The sequence below is a fragment of the Balaenoptera acutorostrata genome, chromosome 8 (genome assembly GCF_949987535.1).
Source record: "Balaenoptera acutorostrata chromosome 8, mBalAcu1.1, whole genome shotgun sequence".
Classification (NCBI taxonomy): domain Eukaryota; kingdom Metazoa; phylum Chordata; class Mammalia; order Artiodactyla; family Balaenopteridae; genus Balaenoptera; species Balaenoptera acutorostrata.
In genome coordinates this window covers 30,223,988-30,246,639 of record NC_080071.1, presented here as the reverse complement: position 1 = coordinate 30,246,639, position 22,652 = coordinate 30,223,988, and the positions used below count along the sequence as shown (strand labels likewise).

At 40.0% G+C, this 22,652-nt stretch overlaps 1 protein-coding gene across 3 annotated transcripts in view; it reads right to left on the bottom strand.

The window, feature by feature from the left end:
* CERS6 (ceramide synthase 6) overlaps window positions 1-22,652 on the bottom strand; it is a 319,455-nt gene that overhangs the window by 6,350 nt on the left and 290,453 nt on the right. Inside the window, exons 9-10 of one of the 3 annotated variants that reach the window (XM_057551143.1) lie at window positions 2,708-2,864; window positions 2,126-2,149 (exon numbers count right to left, since the gene is read on the bottom strand). The exons of 1 other annotated variant lie outside the window; for it this stretch is intronic. In XM_057551143.1, coding sequence (XP_057407126.1) covers window positions 2,126-2,149; window positions 2,708-2,864 — 181 coding nt within the window. The remainder of the gene's footprint in view (window positions 1-2,125; window positions 2,150-2,707; window positions 2,865-22,652) is intronic. One more of the 3 variants, XM_057551144.1, reaches the window with a different exon arrangement.

Here is a 22,652-nt window from a genome sequence, read left to right as displayed (position 1 = left end):
CAGGGACGTCCCTAAAGTCAGCTCTTAATTAACTACACTAATGGAGATATTCACTAGCTCTGTACACTAAAACATCATTCTTATTTGGCTTTTTAATGCATTCTTTGATGATTTAATTTTTCTTTTTTGTCTGCTAGAATTAAGTAGAAATTTTGTTTTGTATACCACATAACAACTAATGGCAGCAGGAGGCATTTGGGGCACTTGCTGGGTGAGGTCTAGTTGAAAATATTTCCCAAGAAAAATCTACTGGCTCGATCATCATGAATTGGCTCCCATCATTTCAGGGTTTTTCCCTCCTCCATTCAGACTCTACAAGTCATGAGTAAGGCACCAGGATATAAATCTATATGTTACCATAAAGGATGAAAAAAAATCATACTGTCTCACAAGGAGGTAATGTAGGAAGAAATTACAGAAATACTCTACTGCTTTTAAAATTGAAAGAGTTTGAACCTCCTACTCTATGTCTACATCATGGTAAACATTTTTACCCCACAGGCCTTAAGACCTTTGAGTAACTGCGTGCTGTTTACTTATTGTCTAAGCGGGGGTGGGGTGGGGGAGGGGGGTAGCAATAGGGACCTGGTGGCTTGCTTGGCTTCATAGAAAGTTTCCCAGTCTAGTTCCTTATGAGTGTCTAAGAGGTGGGTTGGGAAGTTGGCAGAATCTCCTGGGAGGCTTTTCAGAATGAACTGGGTTCCACATCTCATCCTCTCTGTCACCACTACCCCCCAACCGGATAACCCTGGAATCCACTGCCCTCCCAATTTGAGAAGCCACCATCACTGCAGGAGAACGTCACCTCCGTCAGGTGGGGTGGGGAGGGGACAGGAGAAAGTCCTGAGCTGAGCACTGCTGCTCCAGCCTAAGCAGAGATGACTGAGTAAATACATAAAAATGGACCTCACTCCGATGGCCCTTGAGATGAGATGAGACTCACAAGGACCATCTCCAAGAAGATTTAGATACTGAAACACCAAAATGACTAGATTATAAGGATACTTTAACTTCAAAAAAAATGGGTCACAAAGACAGCATTGGAATAAAAGCCCTACTATGTTTAGAAATCCATTAGTCATAAATTAAGCTGCTAATAGGAAAGAAAACTCCAGTTTCAGAGAGCGATTAATTTACATTTGCATGCTTAGTAAGATTATTTTTAATTGCATTTGGAAAAAAAATCTATACTTAAGTTACCTCCAAAGAAAGGAATGATTTAGAATATCCCAAAATAACCCACAGGAAAATAGAGTCCACAACTCATGGCCAAAGATGAATCTTACTGTCCTAGGTGAACAGCAAAGGTAGTTAAGATATTCTGAAGCCTGAGATCTGAAATAAAATTGACTGTCTCCTAATAAAGTTGAAGGAGTAAACTAGAGAGAAGACAGTGTATCTGGTGGAAATAGCAATGCAATAAGGACACAAATCATCTAATCTACAGCCTCCTTGCATCTTCAGTTACCATTATCATATTGACAGTATTGTGCACATTGATTTCATTTGTATCCAAATGAGGACAGGAGCGTCTTTTAAAATAGAAATACATGTTCATTTTAAAGAGTACGAGGTCACAGAGAAAAAATGAACTTTTGCTTTTAAACAATTCATTGCTCAAAATATTTTGTATTTACATAGGAGCTGATGCCGAGAATTGGCTTCATAGTACGTGACTAGATGTCCCGAGCCCCGGCGGAAGGGGCTCACAAAGCGGTCACGTGCTGCCCCGCTGCCCAGGGCAGCCCTGGCAAAGAGCCAATGCTCTGGCCTCCCTTCTGGACTGCATTGATCCTCTCCCCAACTTAGTTCTGTTTCTCCTACTTCACTTTGGTCTATTTCTGTTTTTTAGCTGACATGTTGAACACCAATGAAAGAAATCCATCTCCTCCGTTGGATCATGCAAAATTTAGCAGAATGAAAGCTCACACAAAAGGTCACTAACTGAGCTGTCCCTAGCATCCCTCACAGCTGGTGGGAGCCACGCCTCGGTTAGAGCCTCCAGGCAGCGCCAACAGATTAGACAGAACAATATGCATGGAAACAAAAGCATCGGAGTGCCCCGCCAATGGGCTAACGTGGGACCCAGGACTGGCATAGAGAGAGAGAGATGTCAGAAACTTACATGTAAAGGGTTCCACTTCCCAGACTTCCAGGTTGGCAGAAGGAAGAGAACGAACAATGAAAGTAAGAAAATGTCACAGAGAACGTTCCAGAAAAGTCACTGCTCTACACAGAGGGCTTGAGGCCTGGGAAGCTTTATTCAAATCAGCTTCATGAGCCCATTTTTAACCAAAGGGATTTAACTAAATTTTTACTGACAAAGTCATAAATGGTCATACTGCATCAAGCAACCCTTTCTCATAAAATAAAAGAATTATTAAATTTCTGTTTGGTATAAGTATAATCAGAGGAGAACCAAGGGAGACAGAGAAAGAGAGAGTGGGAACACAACAAATAATATACCTCCACTGAATCTAAAATTATAAATGCAGATCATTCAGCAAAGCGATGCTACATGTAAAACAATCAACTGAACAGAAGAAAATGAAAGTTTGTATTGTGTTTCAAAGAGGTTATGCTAAACCTTGAAGGAGAAAAAACAGTTTTGATGAAATTCTAAATAATAAATAATGTTCTCATTGATTAGAAGAACACAAAACCATAATTTTCTGGGACATATTAGAAAGGGTGAGTTTTATCTTACCTTGCCTTTTGAAATAGCTTTGCAAGCTATTTTTACGATCAAGTAAGACCAGAAGCAGTTCAAGCCTTGTATTACCAACAGCAGTAGGTTAAAAACCCACCAGGAAGGGTAAGGTCCAACAATCTCCCAACTTTCAAATAATGTGGTATTTAACACCCTAAGGAAAAGGAGAAAGTAATCATTGAACACAGCTTTTCACTTTGCCTTCAAAGGAACTCTAGTTACTGCAAAGAAGCACAAAGTCAATGATATCCACTGACTACTCCCTGCAAGGATGGTCTGAAGGGTGACAAGGTACTTAGAAGAGTCATCACCGGAACGATTCCCCTGGTGGCATAACATTCCTTTGGATTCTAGCTTGAATAGTGTACTTATGTTCCCATTCAATTTTGTTGTCATTTCTTCCATTAATTTTCATTACGTTTTCAATTGATTCTATTCCTCACTACTGGTTAAAAGGCCTGTATCATCCTTGAAGTTGCTTTTGGCCTTTAAATAAGTGTGAGGAATACCATTTAATAACATTACATTGCAAGAAAAAAAAAAGAGTAATTAATTCCAGAAACACTAGTTAAGTTTAAACTATATGCTTAGCACAGTGAGAATATACTTAAGACCTAATCCCTGTCCTCAAGTGGTTTATAGTCTAGTAGGGGAGCCTGTACTGGGTCTTGAATTTTGTAAGCCTTCCCCTGGGAAAGAACTGGCAACTGAAAGATATCGTATTGAAGTGATGTCTTGAGATGAGTGTTGGAAGGATTTTTTTTTTAATTATTAGAATATAATGAATATACTTAGTTGTAAGAGTATGTACTCGAGGCAGGTGGAAGTATGTGAAGTAATTGGTTCCCTCTGTCATCCAGCATCAGGACCAGGATGGAGTAGCCACCTGGGGCAGATACAGGATGGCTGGTTTCAGTGCTTGGCTCTCATCCTTGCTGTATCTGCTCCTAAGCCTTAGGGAAGTTGATTCATGCCTTCTGGACTCATACTGCTGCCACACAGAAGCATGGTAGCCACAAAATTTTGGAATTACTCTCACTTCCTTGCTTTCCTCCTTAGCTCAGTGATGGGCTGGTTTGGAGATCTAAGTGGACTGACAAAACTCATCGAAGTGTATTTCCACCAACTGTCCCTGCAGTGCTTTGCCGGGACCCTCAGGAGAGGTTAGGTGGACAACACTCTGTGACTAAGGGGGAGGGATGGAAAACTCTTGAATGTAAGACCCGGACCACTCATACAAGAACAGAAGGCACATACACAGAAAATTTTAAGATAAGAGTGTGATGAATGCTTTGAGAGAGGTTAAGAAAAGTACTTAGTGAATTCACAAAAGGAAAAAAAAAACCACATTTATTTGAGTTGGGACAAGAGGTAAAGAAAAAAAGGAGAATGAATAATAGACATACACAGGTTCCCCATGCCCAGTTTCAGCAACCTGCATTCATAGACCAGAATGAGACAAACAGAGTGTGTCTCTAACCCTACCGTATTAGTTATCTCTCAAGAACAATGCTCAATACACATGGATTTAAAATCCTAAAATCAATAGTATGGAGCTGAATTTGACAATTCATTAAAAGTATATTACTCTAGTAGTATTCATTCTGGTGGAGGGGGACCAACATTAGGAAATCTATTAATATAATTATCACACGTCCATAGGCCAAATTGGTACAAACCTAATTATTCCAACTGCACTGAAAGACATTTGGCAATGTTCAATTCTCCACTGCTGATGTTTAAAACTTGGAACTTAAAGCACTTAATATGATTTTTATCCAGCTCAACTCAGCAGTGGTCATAATATTTAACAAATACCAGAGTTACTGACTTTATAATTAGGAACAAACCACGGCGGACAACCAGCATCACCATTATTATTTAACCCTATTCTGGTAGTTCTGGCTGTTAAGTATGGTAAAAAGTCAGTTCATTTCAAACAATAGGCATTACATCTCTGTAACTATTTCAAAAACAGCAATCAAAATCTCCAATAACAGGTAGTGGTTAAAAAACTATGAAGATATTCCAGAAATTATAAAGTTACTCACAATATTAAACATGTTTCAAGAGTTTCTTATGATAGAGAAAAATCATAATATCTCAGTTCCATAAAATAAATATATATTTGCACATACACACAGAAAAAGTAAGAGAATTATAATTCATTGGAAGGAATTAAAGCCATTATAGACTTTCTTTCTTTGGTGGATTAGGGAATTTTGTATTTTCTTCTTTATATTCTTCTCTTTTCCAAATCCATGACAAATAATTAGGACAAAATACAAGTTATTTATAAAAAGGAATAAGTTAGGATAATGTGTATATTCCTGCCTTGTTTGTTATTCCAAGAGGCAGCCATGTCTTTATACACAGTTTGCAGGCCACGGGACAACAGGTCTAAACAAAGATGAACTCCACGACAGCAAGGGAGGCCTTACATACCTTATGCTTTTCTATCTCCAGCACCTTGCAAAACACTGCGAAGTAATTTGCTCACTGGACCTGATGGCTGATTGACTGTGTGTTTGTTCAGTAATCAAATAAATAGATATGCACAAGACAACTCGGGAATAATCACAATAATTTTATTTCAGAACCAGCTCTGCTTCTTGACATATTAAACATGTTGACCTTCAGAGGGAATTTAGTTTCATTTGAACAGAAAGAGGTCCTGTAGAAATGGCAACCATGACTGCGTGATGCTACGCATTATAAATTAGCCTTTGCTGAATTATAAGTTTGAGAACCTTTCTCACCATTGCAGTTTGCTTGGCTTATTATGAACAGAGTGTCATGCAGTCGCTGGTGACATGATATTCACATTAATTTCTGAAACACTGCATCAGAATGTACAGGCTTTGCCATGACAATCAGTGGCACCTCTGAAATGCCACTCAAAAGTAATGGGATTTCTTTGAAAATTGACTTGGCTGCCTGCAGAGACAATTGAGAAAAAACAATCAGTGCACCAAAGAGCTATATCTCTCAGTGAGAAGCTTGGTAAGGAAAACAATATATGAGGAATTGAGATTGAGGAGAGAGACATTATGCCACTTGGATTCTGAAAAACAGCAAACCCAGGAAATGGTGTCTCTGTTTAGCCACAGAATGTTTCTGATGAGAAAACTGTCCCCTTTGGGGCAAACTATTAAAATGGTGATTACAGGATTTTATCCTTTCCCAGAGGTTAGGGTTAGGAGTACATACTTTAATGACGTCATTACGAATCTATGGTGACAGGGCTCTGAAGAGTGGTATCTGTGAGGGAGGATTGAGGGGACAGGGCAGGAGGGAGGCTGCTGGCATGCTGGAAACATCCTCTATCTTGATTCAGGTGGTGATTATGCAGATTATATGTATGCAAAATTTTACAAATGTAAAAATGTATCATGAAGATTTGTGTACGACATTGTGTGCATTATACCTCAATAAACGAAAATGGAAAAAGGTACTCTGGGGCAAACACTGCCAATTGGCAACCTCTCTGGCTTGCATAATTACTATAATATCAGTGTTTCTACCCCCGCCTCCCCACTAATTTGGGGTCAATATATGGCTTCTAAGAAAATAGATTTTTTTCTTCCCCCCAAATAGCCTACAGCATCAAACCTCCTCCTGCTGCTCCAATCAAGTGGTGGAGCGTTCGGAAGCATAAGGGGCCAGAAAAGACGATTTTCCTTTTCATTAACGTTAGGGTCACTTAACCGCTAGATGGAGCATTGCGCATGTACAAAGCGTGCTCAACTAGGTCTATCCTGCCAGAGCCTTCTGCCAAAGTCTGGGTCCCAGCACAGAAATCACTCCATCTTCAGGTTACACCTTCCTTTCTAAGAATCTTCCCCAACAGTGGAATGAAGAGGCTCCCGTCTGTGCTTCTTTCTTCCTGCGTGATTCCCAATAGAAACGATGCCTGCAGGGCAAAGCGCCAAGCAATTCACTGGTGATGTAAAGATGCACCACTTACCACCCCAATAGCTTAGCCCTGATGGGTTATTTTAATGGCTGTTTAATGAATCATAAGAATTTAATTTGACTTGCCCTATAGTTACTTTTGCTCAGGCTTACCCTTGATGGATTTTTCATCTTAAATTTGATTATCACAGAAATATGTATATATAGGCTATGTGGGGATAGGAGGAGGGGAATGTATACATTCATGCAGAAAAGTTTAGCCACTTTTTCTTAAGCAAAGAAGAGTCAGCGTAGTCTCATTTTAATACTATATTTAAGGCTTAATGTGACTTCTGCTTGCCCCTTAAACCTCAGAAGTCCAGAAGTCTTCTACTGCCATAGAGCACAGTGTGAAAAGATCTCCACTGGTGTCTCATTCAGAAAAGCTATAACCAATGCTTTTTTTTTTTTTTTTTCATTTTTATCGTGACTGCCAACTCAAAAGTTTATCTTTAGTATGCAAAGTTAGATAAATATCCTTACTTTCCGCTCCATATATCTTACTTTTAAAATATTCCAGTGATTTAGAGGCAGGATCACATAATGGTGGTTGAGTTATTAAAGATGACAGAGGCCTAGGTGCTCTCACTGTGTGAATGAAGTTACAGGTGGACGTTTACGATAAGGCCATGGCAAGTAATCATAAGCTTTGCCTGCGCCCCTTCCTCTTCTACCCCCACCAAAGAGCTCCGCCTGAGCCTTGGTTGTGTGTTTCTGGAATGATCTATAGAAAAACCACAATAATTAGATCCATGTCAAATATCCAAAGAGAGCCAAGATTGCTTCTCAGGGAGAGTCAGGTTCAGGGCCTCACGCTGAGGATTGCTGCATGATGCCAGTGAAGGTAGATTAAAAAGGAAAACTTGTTTTACAGTCAAAATTAAGGTGTTCTTTACTTCAGAGCTTTTGAATGGTCTTGACTTTGCTTTCCCAGACAGACCGCAGTATATTTCAGGATGTGTGTGTGCTTCTCTGGCATTTATTTTCATTTGACCTACACAAAACATAAATGAAAAGTAGATTCTACCTAAAGCTTATCCATAATCTACTGGCATGTTTTGCTCATTTTAAAGTAGATGGTAATAGAAAAGCATTTAAAATGTACTCTCAACAGAAACCATGGACACTTAACACCTGAAAAAGAAAAGTCAGGTAATTAATTCACTGTTATAAGCAATGCTCTTTGTCCTGGTTGTTCTAAAGTAATAAAAGCTCCAGACTTAATAACAATTTGGTCAAGTGTTGTTGGGTAGTCAAGGCTGCTAGACAGCAGAAAACCTTGCTCACAATGCCTGGATGCCTAATTATCTCGAATAATAGATTTGCAGTCTGTAGCAGACACAGAAGTAGCTTCTCTATCCCTGAAAGGAAGCTGAACTTGAACACGGAGGGACCATCTGTCTTTCCTCTAGCAATGGGCATATCAGTTCTGTCATATTCTTATCTGAGTAAGACATGGGGATCAATTCATTTATTTTTACTTTTAGGTCACAGCCTGGCCAGACTTAGACATTGATCCCTTATATCACAGGAAGTTTGTCACTAGTAACTTCCTGTCTGGGGTGGATTTTTTTCTCAAAATGAGTCACTGCCCTCTTGGTGCCCCATTTGCTGTCTGTCTGCCTGAGTTCCCAACCCCTCCACTGCCTGGTCTGCCTTTCTATGTTCCTCATCTCCCAACCTGAGTTTCCCTAGCGAAGAACATGTCCTTCGGGCTGTACCCTGATTCCAACATACTTACTTTCAACCCTCCTCTTTGTTGCCTACGTGCCCCTAAAACAGACTTGTCTGGTTCTCAATAACTGCTCTTTTTTTAAAGATTTTTTTGATGTGGACCATTTTTAAAGTCTTCATTGAATTTGTTACAATATTGCTTTTGTTTTTAATGTTTTGGTTTTTTGGCTGCAAGGCATGTGGGATCTTAGCTCCCCAACCGGGGATCAAACCCGTACCCCCTGCATTGGAAGGCGAAGTCTTAACCACTGAACTGCCAGGGAAGTCCCCATAACTGCTCTTTATTGAGTAATTAGTATGTGTTGAGCGCTGGCCCAAACACGTTATATACATTGTTTTACTTATCCTTTCAACACCTCATACAGAAGAAACCCCATATAGTAGAATTCTTACACTAGGCTAATATTTATTGAGCTTTATGTGTCAGGAACTGGGCTCAGGCTTTAATGTGCTAACACATAATCCTCATGAAATAAACCCTATGTGATAAATTCTATTTTTTTTTCAAAGTAGGTATTATTATGTCTATTTCACAGATGAAGAAACTGAAGCACAGGTTTGTACTGTAGGCCCAACACTGTCCCCACTGTTGGGGACACATATTCGTGGGCCTCAAAGAACTCATAATCTAGTTGGGGAGCTGGGGATGGAATATAAATTGGCATATTGTATTTTAGTGGGTAATGTTACCACATGTATCAAAATGTACATACCTACTGAGTCTATGATTCTATTTCCAACCTTTTGTCCTAAGGAAGAATTTTCAGGGATTTGGAAGATTTAGCCATAAGGATGTTCATTTAAATATTATTTATAGTAGCATACTACTTGAAACATCCTAGATTATGTTTACAAATAGAGTACTGATGAATAAACAATGACCTTCTCAGAAGATGGAATATTCTGTAACCAATATAATTATGTTATAGAAGAATACTTAATGAAATGGAAAAATGCTTATAGTACAATGTTAAATGAGAAAAACAAAGCTATAAAACAGTATGTGCAGAATGATCGCATTTTGGTAAAGAAAAAGATGTAATTTTAAGCACATAAAATGTTAGAAACAAAGACATCAAATTATGAACAGTGGTTATTTCAGAATTATGGGATTGGGATTTTTTTTTCTTCTTTGCAGTGTTTCATATTCCATAAAATTTCTGTGATGAATATTTAAGTATAACATGTATATAATCCCATAAATAAATATCAGTTTAAGTTAAAATTTGAGGAGACCATAGGAGAATGATAATAGATAGCCAAGTGCTAACAGAAGCCTCTAAAGGTCTTAACTAGGGCAAAGAGGGCAACAGATTTTCGCAGAGCTGGACGGATTTCCCAAAAGCCAGCTCACTAAGTCTCAGAGCCGCACAGGGGCGGCCTGGCTTGGCCATAAGCGGTTCTCCTCAAAGTCCCAGCTTCCTGCTCCAGACAAGAAGGCAGTGACTGATGGAACCTGTCTGTGGTCACACCAGCTGGTGCCCTCTGTCCCCTCAGGCTGGCATGTTTTATGTGAGTAGGGGATGGCTGGCTCCTGGGAGGGCCGAGGAGGAGAGCTGCTCGCAGGGCAGAGCAGGGCGTCCCAGTGGCCGCAAGGTCCCTGCCTCTCTGGGATAGGTCTGTTCACAGCGCTGCCTCCAAAGACAGATGCTTTTATTCCCTCTGAACAAAGGAAGCAGCTCTCTAGGTTCATTCGTGGTTATGGGTGTGGAGATTCTGAGACGGTAGAGAGGCCAACTTGAACACACATCATAAGCACATTTGATCGCCTTTGTCCCTGGAATGGGGCTTTGTTGGCATGCTTGGAGCTGTTTTTGTCAGAATTCCGTTTTTGTTAGAGCTTAATAACTGGCCTAAGAACTGTGAAACCTGCCTGATCTCTGCACTCTCCTTCTGTTACCTTCTTATTTCATGATTCTGTGGAAGAAATGTGTTTTGCAAGATATAAGAGAGAGCTTCTGGAAACTATGGGGGCAATACCTGCAAATCTTGTCTTGGGGGCAGGAAGAAATGGAAATGAGGAAGGGGAAAGAAAAGAGAGAGACGGTGAATGGGCGGATGGGAAACGGGCAGACAAGAGGGCACGAGGAGACAGGGGACCTGCTTCCCTGAGGCACTGCTCATGTCTGTAACTTGAATCAGGACCAGGCCTTGCACAATCTCTGCGTGACATTTAATACCACACCATTTCTGGGATTACATGTTACACTGATAAAAAGAGAGCCACAAGACAAATAGTTGTGCCCTGGAACTTAGGAGGGGGAAATGGCCGTGCAAAGCTCAGGGCCTGAAACTCAAAAGCTTCTTCCACCTGTCACTGCCAGGCTGGGAATCTGTCGGGTGTGATTTATCTGCTGGCAAACTCAGCGCAGGTACATATTCTAACAATTTACTGAGGAAGAAAGAAATACAAACCCTGCCTTGGAGAGAAGGACGGCTGAAATGCAGCAAACCCAGAGGCCTCCCCCACCAACCCCATCTGACTCAGGTGGTCCCAGGACAGTCGTTCAGCAAGGGTGTGCAGACTCAGGAGCTGGATAGCAAAGAGTTCTTTTGCAGAAATCCCAACTGCAAACATATCAAGATAGTGGCCCTCGAGACAGTGGTTTTATTTGGTAAAACTTATCTTCGGATACAGTATACAGTGTCCTAGGGCAGCGGGGTCCCCAACCTTTTCGGCACCAGGGACTGGTTTCGTGGAAGACAATTTTCCCACGGATGGGGTTGGAGGGGGCGATAGGGTTTGTTCAGGGGGTAGTGTGAGTGATGGGGAGCGCTGGGGAGCGCTGGGGAGCGGCAGATGAAGCTTCCCTCGCTCTCCCACTGCTCACCTCCTGCTGTGCGGCCTGGTTCCTAACAGGCCGTGGACCAGGGGTTGGGGACCTCTGTCCTAGGGGGCTTCATCTAAACGGCAAAAAAACAATTTAACTGACAGGACAAGACACCCTCTCTGCTCTTACTAGTTATAGCGTGCTTAACTGTGCTTATCCATTCAACCTCAATGACTTCTTTCCATAGTCCCTGGCCATGAATAGAATGTTTATAGTCAGTGAGATGAATATAAGACTTCTCTTCTCACTGACAGAAATAGCAATAGCCAAGGCCATACCTTCAATCACAAGGGAAATTTCTTACACACCATTGGCTATCCGTGTGTACTGGGCCTAGCACCTTGTTAGGAGGTTTGAGCGGTATTTGGGTAGCATTTGATGCAGCTTTCACTCACATGCATCATAGATGTTGATGATCAAAGTGCTACATCATCAATGGAGAAGTAGGCAAAGGATATGAACAGACAGTTCACAGAAGAAATACAAATACAAATGACTTATGAAAACTTGGATGAAATGTTCCACTGTGCTTATAATCCAATGAATACAAAATTAAAACAAGAGATATGTATGCCATAGTTTTTGGGATGATGTGTCAGGACATCTGCAACCCACTTTCAGATGATTTGACAAATGTAAGAGAAATGCATGTGTGTAAAAGAAATGCAATGGGTACTGCAAGGGGTAACAGTTGATGAGTGCAGGTGGGAGTATATGAGTATTCATTATATATTTTTTTTCAAATTCTCTGTGGGTTTGAACATGTTCAAACTAACAAATTAAATTAAAAGAGAAAACGTTTAAACTATCAAATCAAAGGGCACAGAGTGGCTGAATGGATAAAAGAACAAGACCCATCTATATGTTGCCTACAAGAGATTCACTTCAGAAGTAAGTACACACAGAGACTGAAGGTGAAGGGACGAAAAAGGATATTCCATGTAAGTGGAAATGAAAAGAAAGCTCAAGTAGCTATACTCATATCAGACCAAACAGACTTTAAAACAAAGAATGCAATAAAAACAAAACGAAAAGGCAACCTACTGAGTGGGAGAAGATGTTTGCAAACCATACACTTGATAAGGCTTAATAGCCAAGCTATATAAAGAACTCATACAACTCAACAACAACAAAACAACTCAACTAAACAATGGGGAGAGGATCTGAATAGACATTTTTCCAAAGAAGACATACAGATGGCCAACAGGCACATGAAAAGATGTTCATCATCACTAATCCTCAGGGAAATGCAAATCAAAACCACAGTGAGATACCACCTCACACCTGTCAGAATGGTTATCAGGAAAAAGACAGGAGTAACAAGTGTTGGAGAGGATGTGGAGGAAAGGAAACACTTGAACACTGTTGATGGGACTATAAACTGGTGCAGCCACTATGGAAAACAGTATGGAGGTTCCTCAAAAAATTAAGAACAGAACTACCATATGACCCAGCTATTCCACTTCTGGGTATTGACCTGAAGAACATGAAAACACTATTTTGAAAAGATACATGCAAAATGGAAGCACTCTAAGTGTCCATCAATAGAGTGAATGGGTAAAGAAGATGTGGTGTGTATACACAAACACACACACACACACACACACACACACAATGGAATATCCCTCAACCATGAAAAAGAGTGAAATCCTACTATTTGGGACAACATGGATGGACCTTTTTTTCTTTTTGGAAGAGTAAACTATTCGTTTTTTATTAAATGAGTAAACATTTATTATTCAAGTCACATATTATTTGACATTTCTTGCAAGCAAATAACTCCTTAGAAATTCTGTGATTGTGAAAATTAGACTGTTATAACTTACTGTATTTAAGATTGTGTTAATTGCCTCTGACTTCTTTGAACTCAGACACCCCTAACTTCATACACTGTTTCCTACTGAGAATAATCTTCAAACTTTATACTGATTAGAACATGGATGGACCTTGAAGGTGTGATGTTAAGTGAAATAAGTCAGATAGAGAAAGTCTAATGCTGTATGATTTCATTCATATGTGGAATCTAAAAAAAAAACAACAAACAGACAGAACAAAATAAAAACAAACTCCTTGATACAGAGAACAGATTAGTGGTTATCAGAAGGGAAGCGGGTAGGTGAAGTGGATGAAGGGGGTCAACTATATGGTGATGGATAATTAGACTTGTGGTGGTGATCATTTTGTAGTGTATACAGATGTTAAACTATAATGCTGTATACCTGAAACTTATACAATTAAACTATCAAATATATGTAAAAAAGAAGATAAACCACTGTGCTGCCAAAAATAAAATAAAAGCAATGCTCTTGTAAGTGGCTGGTCAGAGTGTAAATTGGTGAAATCTTTATAGAAAATTTGGCCATACATATAAATATTTTTAAATGATTGTTTATCCTCATAAATTTACTTTTCCAGTTATCTATCTTTATCTTTAAATAAGTACATTGTCAACAAATTTAAAAACATAGTGTTTTCAATGGCAAAAAAGAAACAAATAAATGGTTAAAATGTGTATCTGTATGGTAGAATGTTATTCATACATTAAAATCATCTCTTCTATTTAACAACATGGGAAAATCCTCACAATTTAATAATGAAAAGTGAAAAGATCATATTAAAATCATATGCAGTATGATCTCCAGTTTTCATATGTATGTGTAAATACATGCGTATATAAAATGCAATTAAATTGTGATTAAAAGAAAATATTCTAAAATGTTCACATTGGCTACTTCTGATTCTAGGAATTTAAAATAAAAGATTTTCTACATGTATGTAGTATTCTTAGAGAAAACACTTAAGAACTTTTTTCAAGGATGATGGTCTAAAAAATTTTAACCCTTTCAAGTTAGTTCAAAAATACCTATTTGTGTTCCACTCTCAGCGGCGGAACAGGTGAAGCTGAATTTCCGGTGTCGGGCCTGAACACCTTTAGGAATGCCCAAGGTGTACACATGGAGGGGAACTCGAATCTGAGCCACACTTTTGGTTTTAGGATTCACATTTCTGTGAGCGAGTATCCTTAGCATGGCACTCAGATGGTACTAAAGAAACAAATCCAAGAAGAAAAATCCCAGGAGGTCAGATGGACCTTCCTGATTATTCTGCCCAACTCTTCCTTTGACTGAGATCTCACCTGGAACATGATGGCAAGACGTGGCCTTCCACTTGCATTCTTGTCCTGGGACCCCCAATGTGAGGGTGAAGAGTCTAGGGTGAAGCATATAGCAGGTGCTCCACAAATACCAATTTTCTGGCAAATATTTTAGGTTAACGAGTAAATATACATGTGATTTCTGGAGTCTGTATAAATATATATATATATATATATATATATAACATGTCCACTGACAATGTTCAAAATCAGTTTTTAATCGGAATGGTGTTTTCCAGTTTAAAACTAATTCCCCTTAATCTGTAGAATTTAGAAACCTGGTCTCTCCGAGTCCCACCTTGTGCCACGTGCTTCAGTGAGGCTGCTCTGCAGGGTGGCAGTTCCCAGGCCTGCTGTTCACTGGAATTCCCTGGGGAGCATTAACAGTACTGATGCCTGTGACGGCCTCCAGAGACTGTAATTCAGACGGTCTGGAGCATAGCTTGGGTGGTGCAATCTTTAAATGGTCCCCAGGGCTTCCCTGGTGGCGCAGTGGTTGAGAATCTGCCTGCCGATGCAGGGGACACGGGTTCGAGCCCTGGTCTGGGAAGATCCCACATGCCGCGGAGCAACTGGGCCCGTGAGCCACAACTGCTGAGCCTGCGTGTCTGGAGCCTGTGCTCCGCAACAACAGAGGCCGCGATAGTGAGAGGCCCGCGCACCGCGATGAAGAGTGGCCCCCGCTTGCCGCAACTGGAGAAAGCTCTCGCACAGAAACGAAGACCCAACACAGCCAAAATAAATAAATAAATAAATAAAAATTAAAAGGTCCCCAGATGACTCCAATGTGCAGACAAGTTTGGAAACTGCCTCTTTTGTTCTCTATTTCCCTTTTGTACTTGTTTTTTTTTAAAATCTACAAACAATTCTGAATAACTTTTGATGATCCATTTCTGCTCTCAGTAGACGTGATGATTGCAGGTCATTTATGATTGTGTGTGGCTGCATGACAGTTACCAGGCTGTGCATGAAATGTTTAAAATTTTGTCCCCTCGCCCACTTTAATGAGAACAATAGCACCCGAGCATCAGAATCCCCAACTTTGAGGTTTCAAACTGCCCCAACTCAGAGATAGTTGAGGACCCCACTCTTCCCAGCCCCTTGCTTACCCTCCTTTGGGCTACACAAAGCTTATGTTTAACCTCCCAAGATTTTGCAGAAATTGTCCTTCGAAGAAAGGATCTGAAGCATGAGCTTGTAAACTCATTCAGACAATGAGTAAAGCCCGATGCAAAGGAGGGAGAGTGTCCACAGACCCAGATCAAGAAGCCCAAAGCTGGAAAAGAAGATGGCGCCCTTATCCCTGCCCACATATAATGGATATTAAAAATGATTCCAAACCACAAAACAATAAGAAAATCCCTAAAAATCTTTTTCTCTTTTGGCATGGGGAATCAAGTCAATTCTTGCTGAAATGTAAAAATATTTAAAAAAAATGCTTACGGCCCACTTTGCTTGTGTCCTAAGCACACACTTAATTGATCTATTAGGCACCCAGCATGGAGCGTCCTTGGTGAGTGTTTGTGATTCATCACCCAGTTACGATGACTTGGGTCACTGAACAACCATGGTGCTGAAGAGAGAGCAGTGTTCATGATAGATTTTTACTTGATAAGAAGAGTCCCCTTTAGATTCAGTCAATGTCATCAAGTTTCCCAAGATATATCACTAGGCTTTTTATGTTTAAAACACCAGAGGAGACTATATAAAAGATTTTCACGTTCATTTTTGAAAAGCAACTCTCACACGGCTCCAGCTAGTAACTCACTGTCTCTTCGACCTTACCTCAAGTTGCCCCTTCCATCAGGATGGCAAATATAAATATGGATACAAATATTACCCTACTTCTCTAACTGGGAGGGTTAGGAATGGCCCCAAGTAGTGTGAGGCCCTGGGGCCCTGGGGCAAACTATCCCTCCCTCACCTAGGATATCGAGACAAGGGAAAATCAGTCTGCCTGGAAAGGCAAGCAAAGTCCCAAATAAGCATCCATCCCAAGGAGAAGGGTGTCGAGGGGCAGTAGGGAGCTGTCCTACTGCTCTGTAGCAGTGATGCCGAAAGGTCTCAGGAATAATCATAACTGTTTGAATCACTCTCCTGCTTTGAGCCTTCTAATCACGGCCCACTGCAATAAGAATAAAATCCCAAACACATCCCAAGGCCCATAAAAGTTCCTAACCTGGACCTCTCCTACCTCTCCAACCTCAACTCTGACCATCTACCTCTTGTTCATCAAGCTTCTTTCTGTTTCAGAAATAGGCCAACACTGTTCCCACCCCAGGGTGCTTGCACTCACAGTTTTCTATGCCTGGCCTCCTCCTATGACTTGTCCTTTAATGTGTGTCTGTTTCATTTTAGATATTTTCCCATGATCTCACTGCCTCTCGCTTTAAAGCATAAGCTCTTAGAGTGCAATGATTGTGTGCATTTGACCTGCTTTGGATCTGCCAAGGCACGTTACAGAATATTAGGTGCTGAGAATGGGGGATGCTTGATCAGTTCCCTTTCCAAGAAAACTGACAGCAGGCGTGGCCCTCACTTCAGCAGTCCCCAGAGTATTCCTGCTGGATACACCGATTTACAAGTACAGATAGAGCAGGGCTGCTTTTCACACTTGCTTTGTGATATTTATACCCATAGGCATAATTATTCAGTGCATTGTGCCATGATAATTGTTTTGGGCTTGTTTACTGCCAAGATGTTCGTTTTAGCAGCAGCATTAGACACGCAACAGAAAAAAAAAAAAGAGAACATTAGGCCCCCGAAAATAAAATTATTAGGATGTTAGGCAATAAAGGAGATGATATCTCACATTGAGACTAATACAGAGTGGCTTTGGAAGCCTTTTCAAGAGAACACTATAACATGCAGAACCAAAGCAAATTGCAATACCAACAAAATGCTAATGTGCATTTTTATCATTATCCACTGTGATTTGTTTCTTTCTCCTCAAAGCAAGACAAATGACAGTGAAGTCAAAGCTCAATTTTTTTGTCCTTAAAGCTCTGACTTTTTCCCTTAAAGCCTGCGTCCTCAACAACTTCGGAGCTGCCAACAATGTGCTCATCCTTTGAAACAAATGCTACGCTGAGATTGAAGTTTTCAGATGCTGACTGTATAACCCGGGGACTTCTATGTTATTTACATGCCCCTTGTACCAAGGAACCAATGCTTAGAATGCTACCCCTGCTGCTCTTGAATGCAGCGGTCACATTTATGGTCTTTGGATATGAAGAGTGACACAGCTTTAAAGTGTGCTTGCCCAAGCTAGAAGCTGTGGTCCTGAACTAACAATTTTCTTGATTTCTCTGTGAACTTTGATCTCACTACCAGCGTCTGAGCTCATGAAACAAACGAGCACATGATCAAAATCATGCTTGTGATTCTTTTCTTCAGGTTGGTTTTCCAGCCAAGTCTATCTTCTTTTGTTTTGTTTTGAAATGCTCCTAGACACACACGCACGCACACACACACACACACACACACACACACACACTTGCCTGCGTGGCACCTCCAAAACCAAATTTATATTCTCCTCAAGCCTATTCCTATTAAATGTAACACCACTGCCGCAACTACTGCCACTCCTATTATTAACCATCATAACTCCAGGGACATACTATTGTGTTCATCCCCAAATTTTGCAGAAGAGTTTAGAGTGAGTAGGTAATTCACCCAGAGCCATACAGTCAGAGGGACAGACCCAGGATCTGAACATACACCAGGTTTATCCAGAGCTGATTCTGTTAGCCACCATCTCCTTACTTCAGTAAATGGCTTTAGCCCTCACTGAGTTACTTAAGTCAAAATTGTGGTGTCACCCTTTACCCATCCTCTCTATAACCAATGTGGCTATACACCCTGTCAATCTCCTGAATTCCTTTGGAATCCATTTACTTCTGTCTACACTGCTACTACTACTCTCTACCACCATCAACTCCTACCTAGGCAGTTCCTGTAACAGGATTCTAACTAGATTAGTCCCCAACCTAGATCTTGTTGCAAGGTGATTACAAACAAAAAGACAATGTGAACATGTCAATCCCACACTGCCAATCTATCCCTCCCCCTTACCCTTGCCCTCCGTATTTAACCAACAAGGGCCTACTGCATAGCACAGGGAACTCTGCTCAATATTCTGTAATAACCTATGTGGGAAAAGAATTTGAAAAAGAATAGATACATGTATATGTATAACTGAATCACTTCGCTGTACACCTGAAACTCACACAACATTGTTAACTATCCTCCAATATAAAATAAAAATTTAAATAAAAAAACAAACAAAACTACCAATTCCATAAACATCACAAAAACCCAAGAAATAAAGGAACACTTTAACAACAAAAACGACAAAAAGACAATGCGAGTAATGAAATCATGTGGCAGTGTTTGGTCAGGAGGGGGTCATTCAGATAATCCAGATTATATATATTTTAAAAATTCAGATTATCACTGTGAACCATTTCAAAACACTTTCTCAGTTCCTGAGTAGATCCGTGAGCCCTGAGTGCCCAAGCTGACCCAGACTCATTCTTCAGACGGCAGCTTCAAAGTCATTCCTTAGGGAATCATCCTCTGACCCTCAGAATAGGTCGGGTCCTCGCAGCAGCCCGAACGCCATCACAGTACTCACCACTGCAGCTGTGTGACTGGTATCTGCCTCCCTGGATTGAAAGTTTCATAAGAGCAGGGACTGAAATGTCTACCTTTTCACTGCTGGTCTCAAATACCTAGTAGAGTGTTTGGCAAATAGTACGATTTGAAATATTTGTAGGATAAATGAAAATTTTCCATAATTAGAATGGCTTTAATATTTTCTAATTCTGAAGGTAATATGTACCACATAGAAATTTCAGGCTCTCTAGAAAGAGTTAAGAAAGTAAAGTCAATTCCTTTCCATTTTTTCTTCAAATTGGGCTGATTAACATTTATTTTCATCTGCTGAGAACCAAAGTTTTGTGGGAAGTGCCTTTAAATCATGTATATGTGATTGAAAATCCATGGGATTTTGCCCTCTTTAGGCAACATATATGCACAAATTTTGGAAAAGGACACAAGACTAATCTTTCCCTCACTCTTTTCGCCATATTGAACTTGTCAACATCCGTTTCTGATTTGACCTGGAGAACTTAAGCCACATCCCCCTAAATGCTGGCTCTTCCAACCTCCTCTCTTTCGCACATGGTTTCCCATCCTCTTCATACCTTGTTAGACAGTAGAATCAGTTGTGTTATATAATATAAAACTGAGGATATAGCTATTTGTACTTAGCAAAAATAAAATAAAATAAAATAAAATAACAGCATAAAATGACTGAGAACAAAAGAAAAATAATTTAAATAATGTGCTTAAATAATTTAACCCATCTGTCACTTTCTTAACTCGCTGGAGTTAGGGGACATGAATCCTTTGTACACTTGGACACTCTCAGTTCTTACCTTACTTGCCTTTCAAAATGAGACCATCTTGCTACATGCATCATAAATTTAGGAATATACACTCAAGTTTTACCATATGACCTAACCTTGGAACCTAGTACCTGGGTAACGTTCTATTGCATTTCATATTGTGTTCTTCCCTCTCTGCTTTCATTCATGGTGTTACCTGAGGATGGCCTGTCCTTCCTCCCATTTACCACCTATTTATCCCTCAAGGCCCAGCTCAAATATCACTTCCTCAGTGAAACCATCCTTGCATCCCTGATCAGAATTAATCAAAGCTTCTACTGTGCCCCTACCACAAAATTTTATACCTCTCTTTACTACTTTTTGCTGCCAGCTGTCTAATGTCAGAACTGGATCAAAAGTTCCTTGAGCAGAGGCATCATATGTATTTTTGTATCCCTAGTGGGTAGCCCAGAGCCTGAGTAAGCTTTTGATAATTTATACTTGGTAAAAAACAGAACCTCATGAAATTTTCTTTGACTTATAACCTCTTAAAACATCCGTGATACAAATTCTAAGTTACAATGTTCAGTTCCACGCTTGCTTCAAAGTTCATCCCCTCAATGGATTGTTTAATTTAATATATTCAAGTTTTATTCTGAGGAATGACAGTTAACATTAAGCCAGAGTTTAAAACTTTCTGAAGTTCAGTATAATCTATAAAAATATTGAATCACTATGTTATACACCTAAAACTAATATAATATTGTAAATCTACTTTAATTAAGAAAAAAAAAACATTAGGGAGAAGCAGAAAGCTGGAAACAAAACTCTCTGAAGTTCTAAACTTCCACACTTAGCAGAGCACACCAATCACGATGTTAAAATACTGATTATATAACAAAGGACAATTTAGACGCATCACCAGAAACTAAAAGTAGCTCTTTTCTGTTTAGTTCCTGATAAAGTGCTATTGTTTATTGTTTAATAATTACCACCATCTGTCATTTGAATTTTTCACACCGCCTGTCAATAACTACATGGCAGAGCAAAGCTGATTCACACCGCTTCTATTTGGTCAGATGTAAGGAGCCCTGCCCAGATAAATGATGTTAGCAAAGAGCGACACTTGACTTCCATGCCCAACTTCATTTTTCACAGAGAGAAGCTAACCTTAAGTCAATCAATTCATAATATGAGTCTCTCATCCTGTATATAAAATGGAACTAAGTTTCATAGTTTGGTTTTTAACTTCTATTATTGAAAATTTCAAATCCATACATGAGGAGAAATACAATAATATAAAGACCCGACACCTCAATACACGCTCAGCGGCAGCTTCAATATGATCAACTCACGGTCAATGTGTTTTCATCCCTATCTCCCTCCCCCTGCTTACCTTCGATTATTTGGAAACTAATCCCCAACACCATATTATTTAATCTATAAATATTTCAAACTCTTGGGAAAAAACCTAACCACAATGCTATCGTCACACCTCAAGACGTGAACAATAATTCACATTCACCCATTGAGCCCATTTTGGTTCTGCTGCAGAAATGGATCTCATTAAATATCTCCCTGTAAGCAGCTCAAAAGCCCTTTATAAACTGTACACATGGTGACTGACCATACAATGGTACTTGAAGGGCAAAGGAAAACAGCTTGTTCCCTGAATGCTGCTTAATACTAAACTCAGTTTTTGGGAAGAGGTTGCATATTTTCTTCCTCATTATTATAAGGTAAAGAAAACAGTCACTGGCGCCCACAGCCATTCTTTCAACCTTGCCTAGGGTCACAAATGCAGATAATTTCATGCTAGGCTTCAATTGTACATCTGAGCAATTGGTTTTAGACACTGCAATCATTCATTTTATAATCTCACATCTCCCCTAATGAATACTGGTATTAAAGAATCTGAAAGAGGTAGATCTTTAAAAAAAAAAAACAAATGCCATATTTTTCAAAAGGTTGCTGCAGAGTTTTTTCCTTACACATTAGAGAAAAAGGACATTCATGCGGTGAAGTGTCTCACTGTGAGCCCAATATTGAATTTTCCATTGTTGGTGCTCAGTCACTCCTGGGAGGCTCTTAATTGAATCAGTCTTGAAAGGTTTTCATTGTGTTTTTCCTCAGACCCTCTTATGAATTACAGACGCATTCAGAGTGAGTATAGCTCTAATGGAAGATGCTGTCATCCCATTACTCAGTCTGGTCTCTGTCACAATTGCTCATGCCTCTTAAGTGGCTGGCATACTATCAGGTCAAAAAGAGGTCAAGGAAGACAGACACAGGAAGCAATAGCTCTTCACAGGGGACAGAAAAATAGTTGGGGAGAGAAAGAGATAGTACAACCATCATTTAATCCCCTTAGCACATATTCTAGACTAATTCACCCAAGCATAGAGTCAGATCCACACATTTATTATCCAATGAGGAAGAGAGGCAAGGGAACATAACAGAATTCTTTAATGGTTTCTGAGGGCGAAGCACAGTGAGAGTCAAGGAGCCTGTGGGGTGGGTTAGCACTAGTGGCATGGCCTTCATGCTGCCTGCCATGCCAGGGTTGTTTTCACACATGCGTCATCTCAGTCTGAAAGCTTGGAAGGGAAAGGCTAGCTATCAGGGGAAAATCCCTGTCTCTGTCTAAATGCTGCAGCTGAATTACTTGCAATTTTCCCTATTCTATATTGAATAGTCAGACTTTTTCTTGACTTAAGCCTTATTTCCTCAAAGAATCCTCCTCTGCCTCAGTACCCCCATCTAAACCCCCCACCTAAAGCCCCCTGTGTCTGATCATGTCATCGACATATATGAGCCATTATTTTCAAATGAGCTACACACAGTGCTATCTAGCGCTTTAAACTTCTTAAGACACTTCT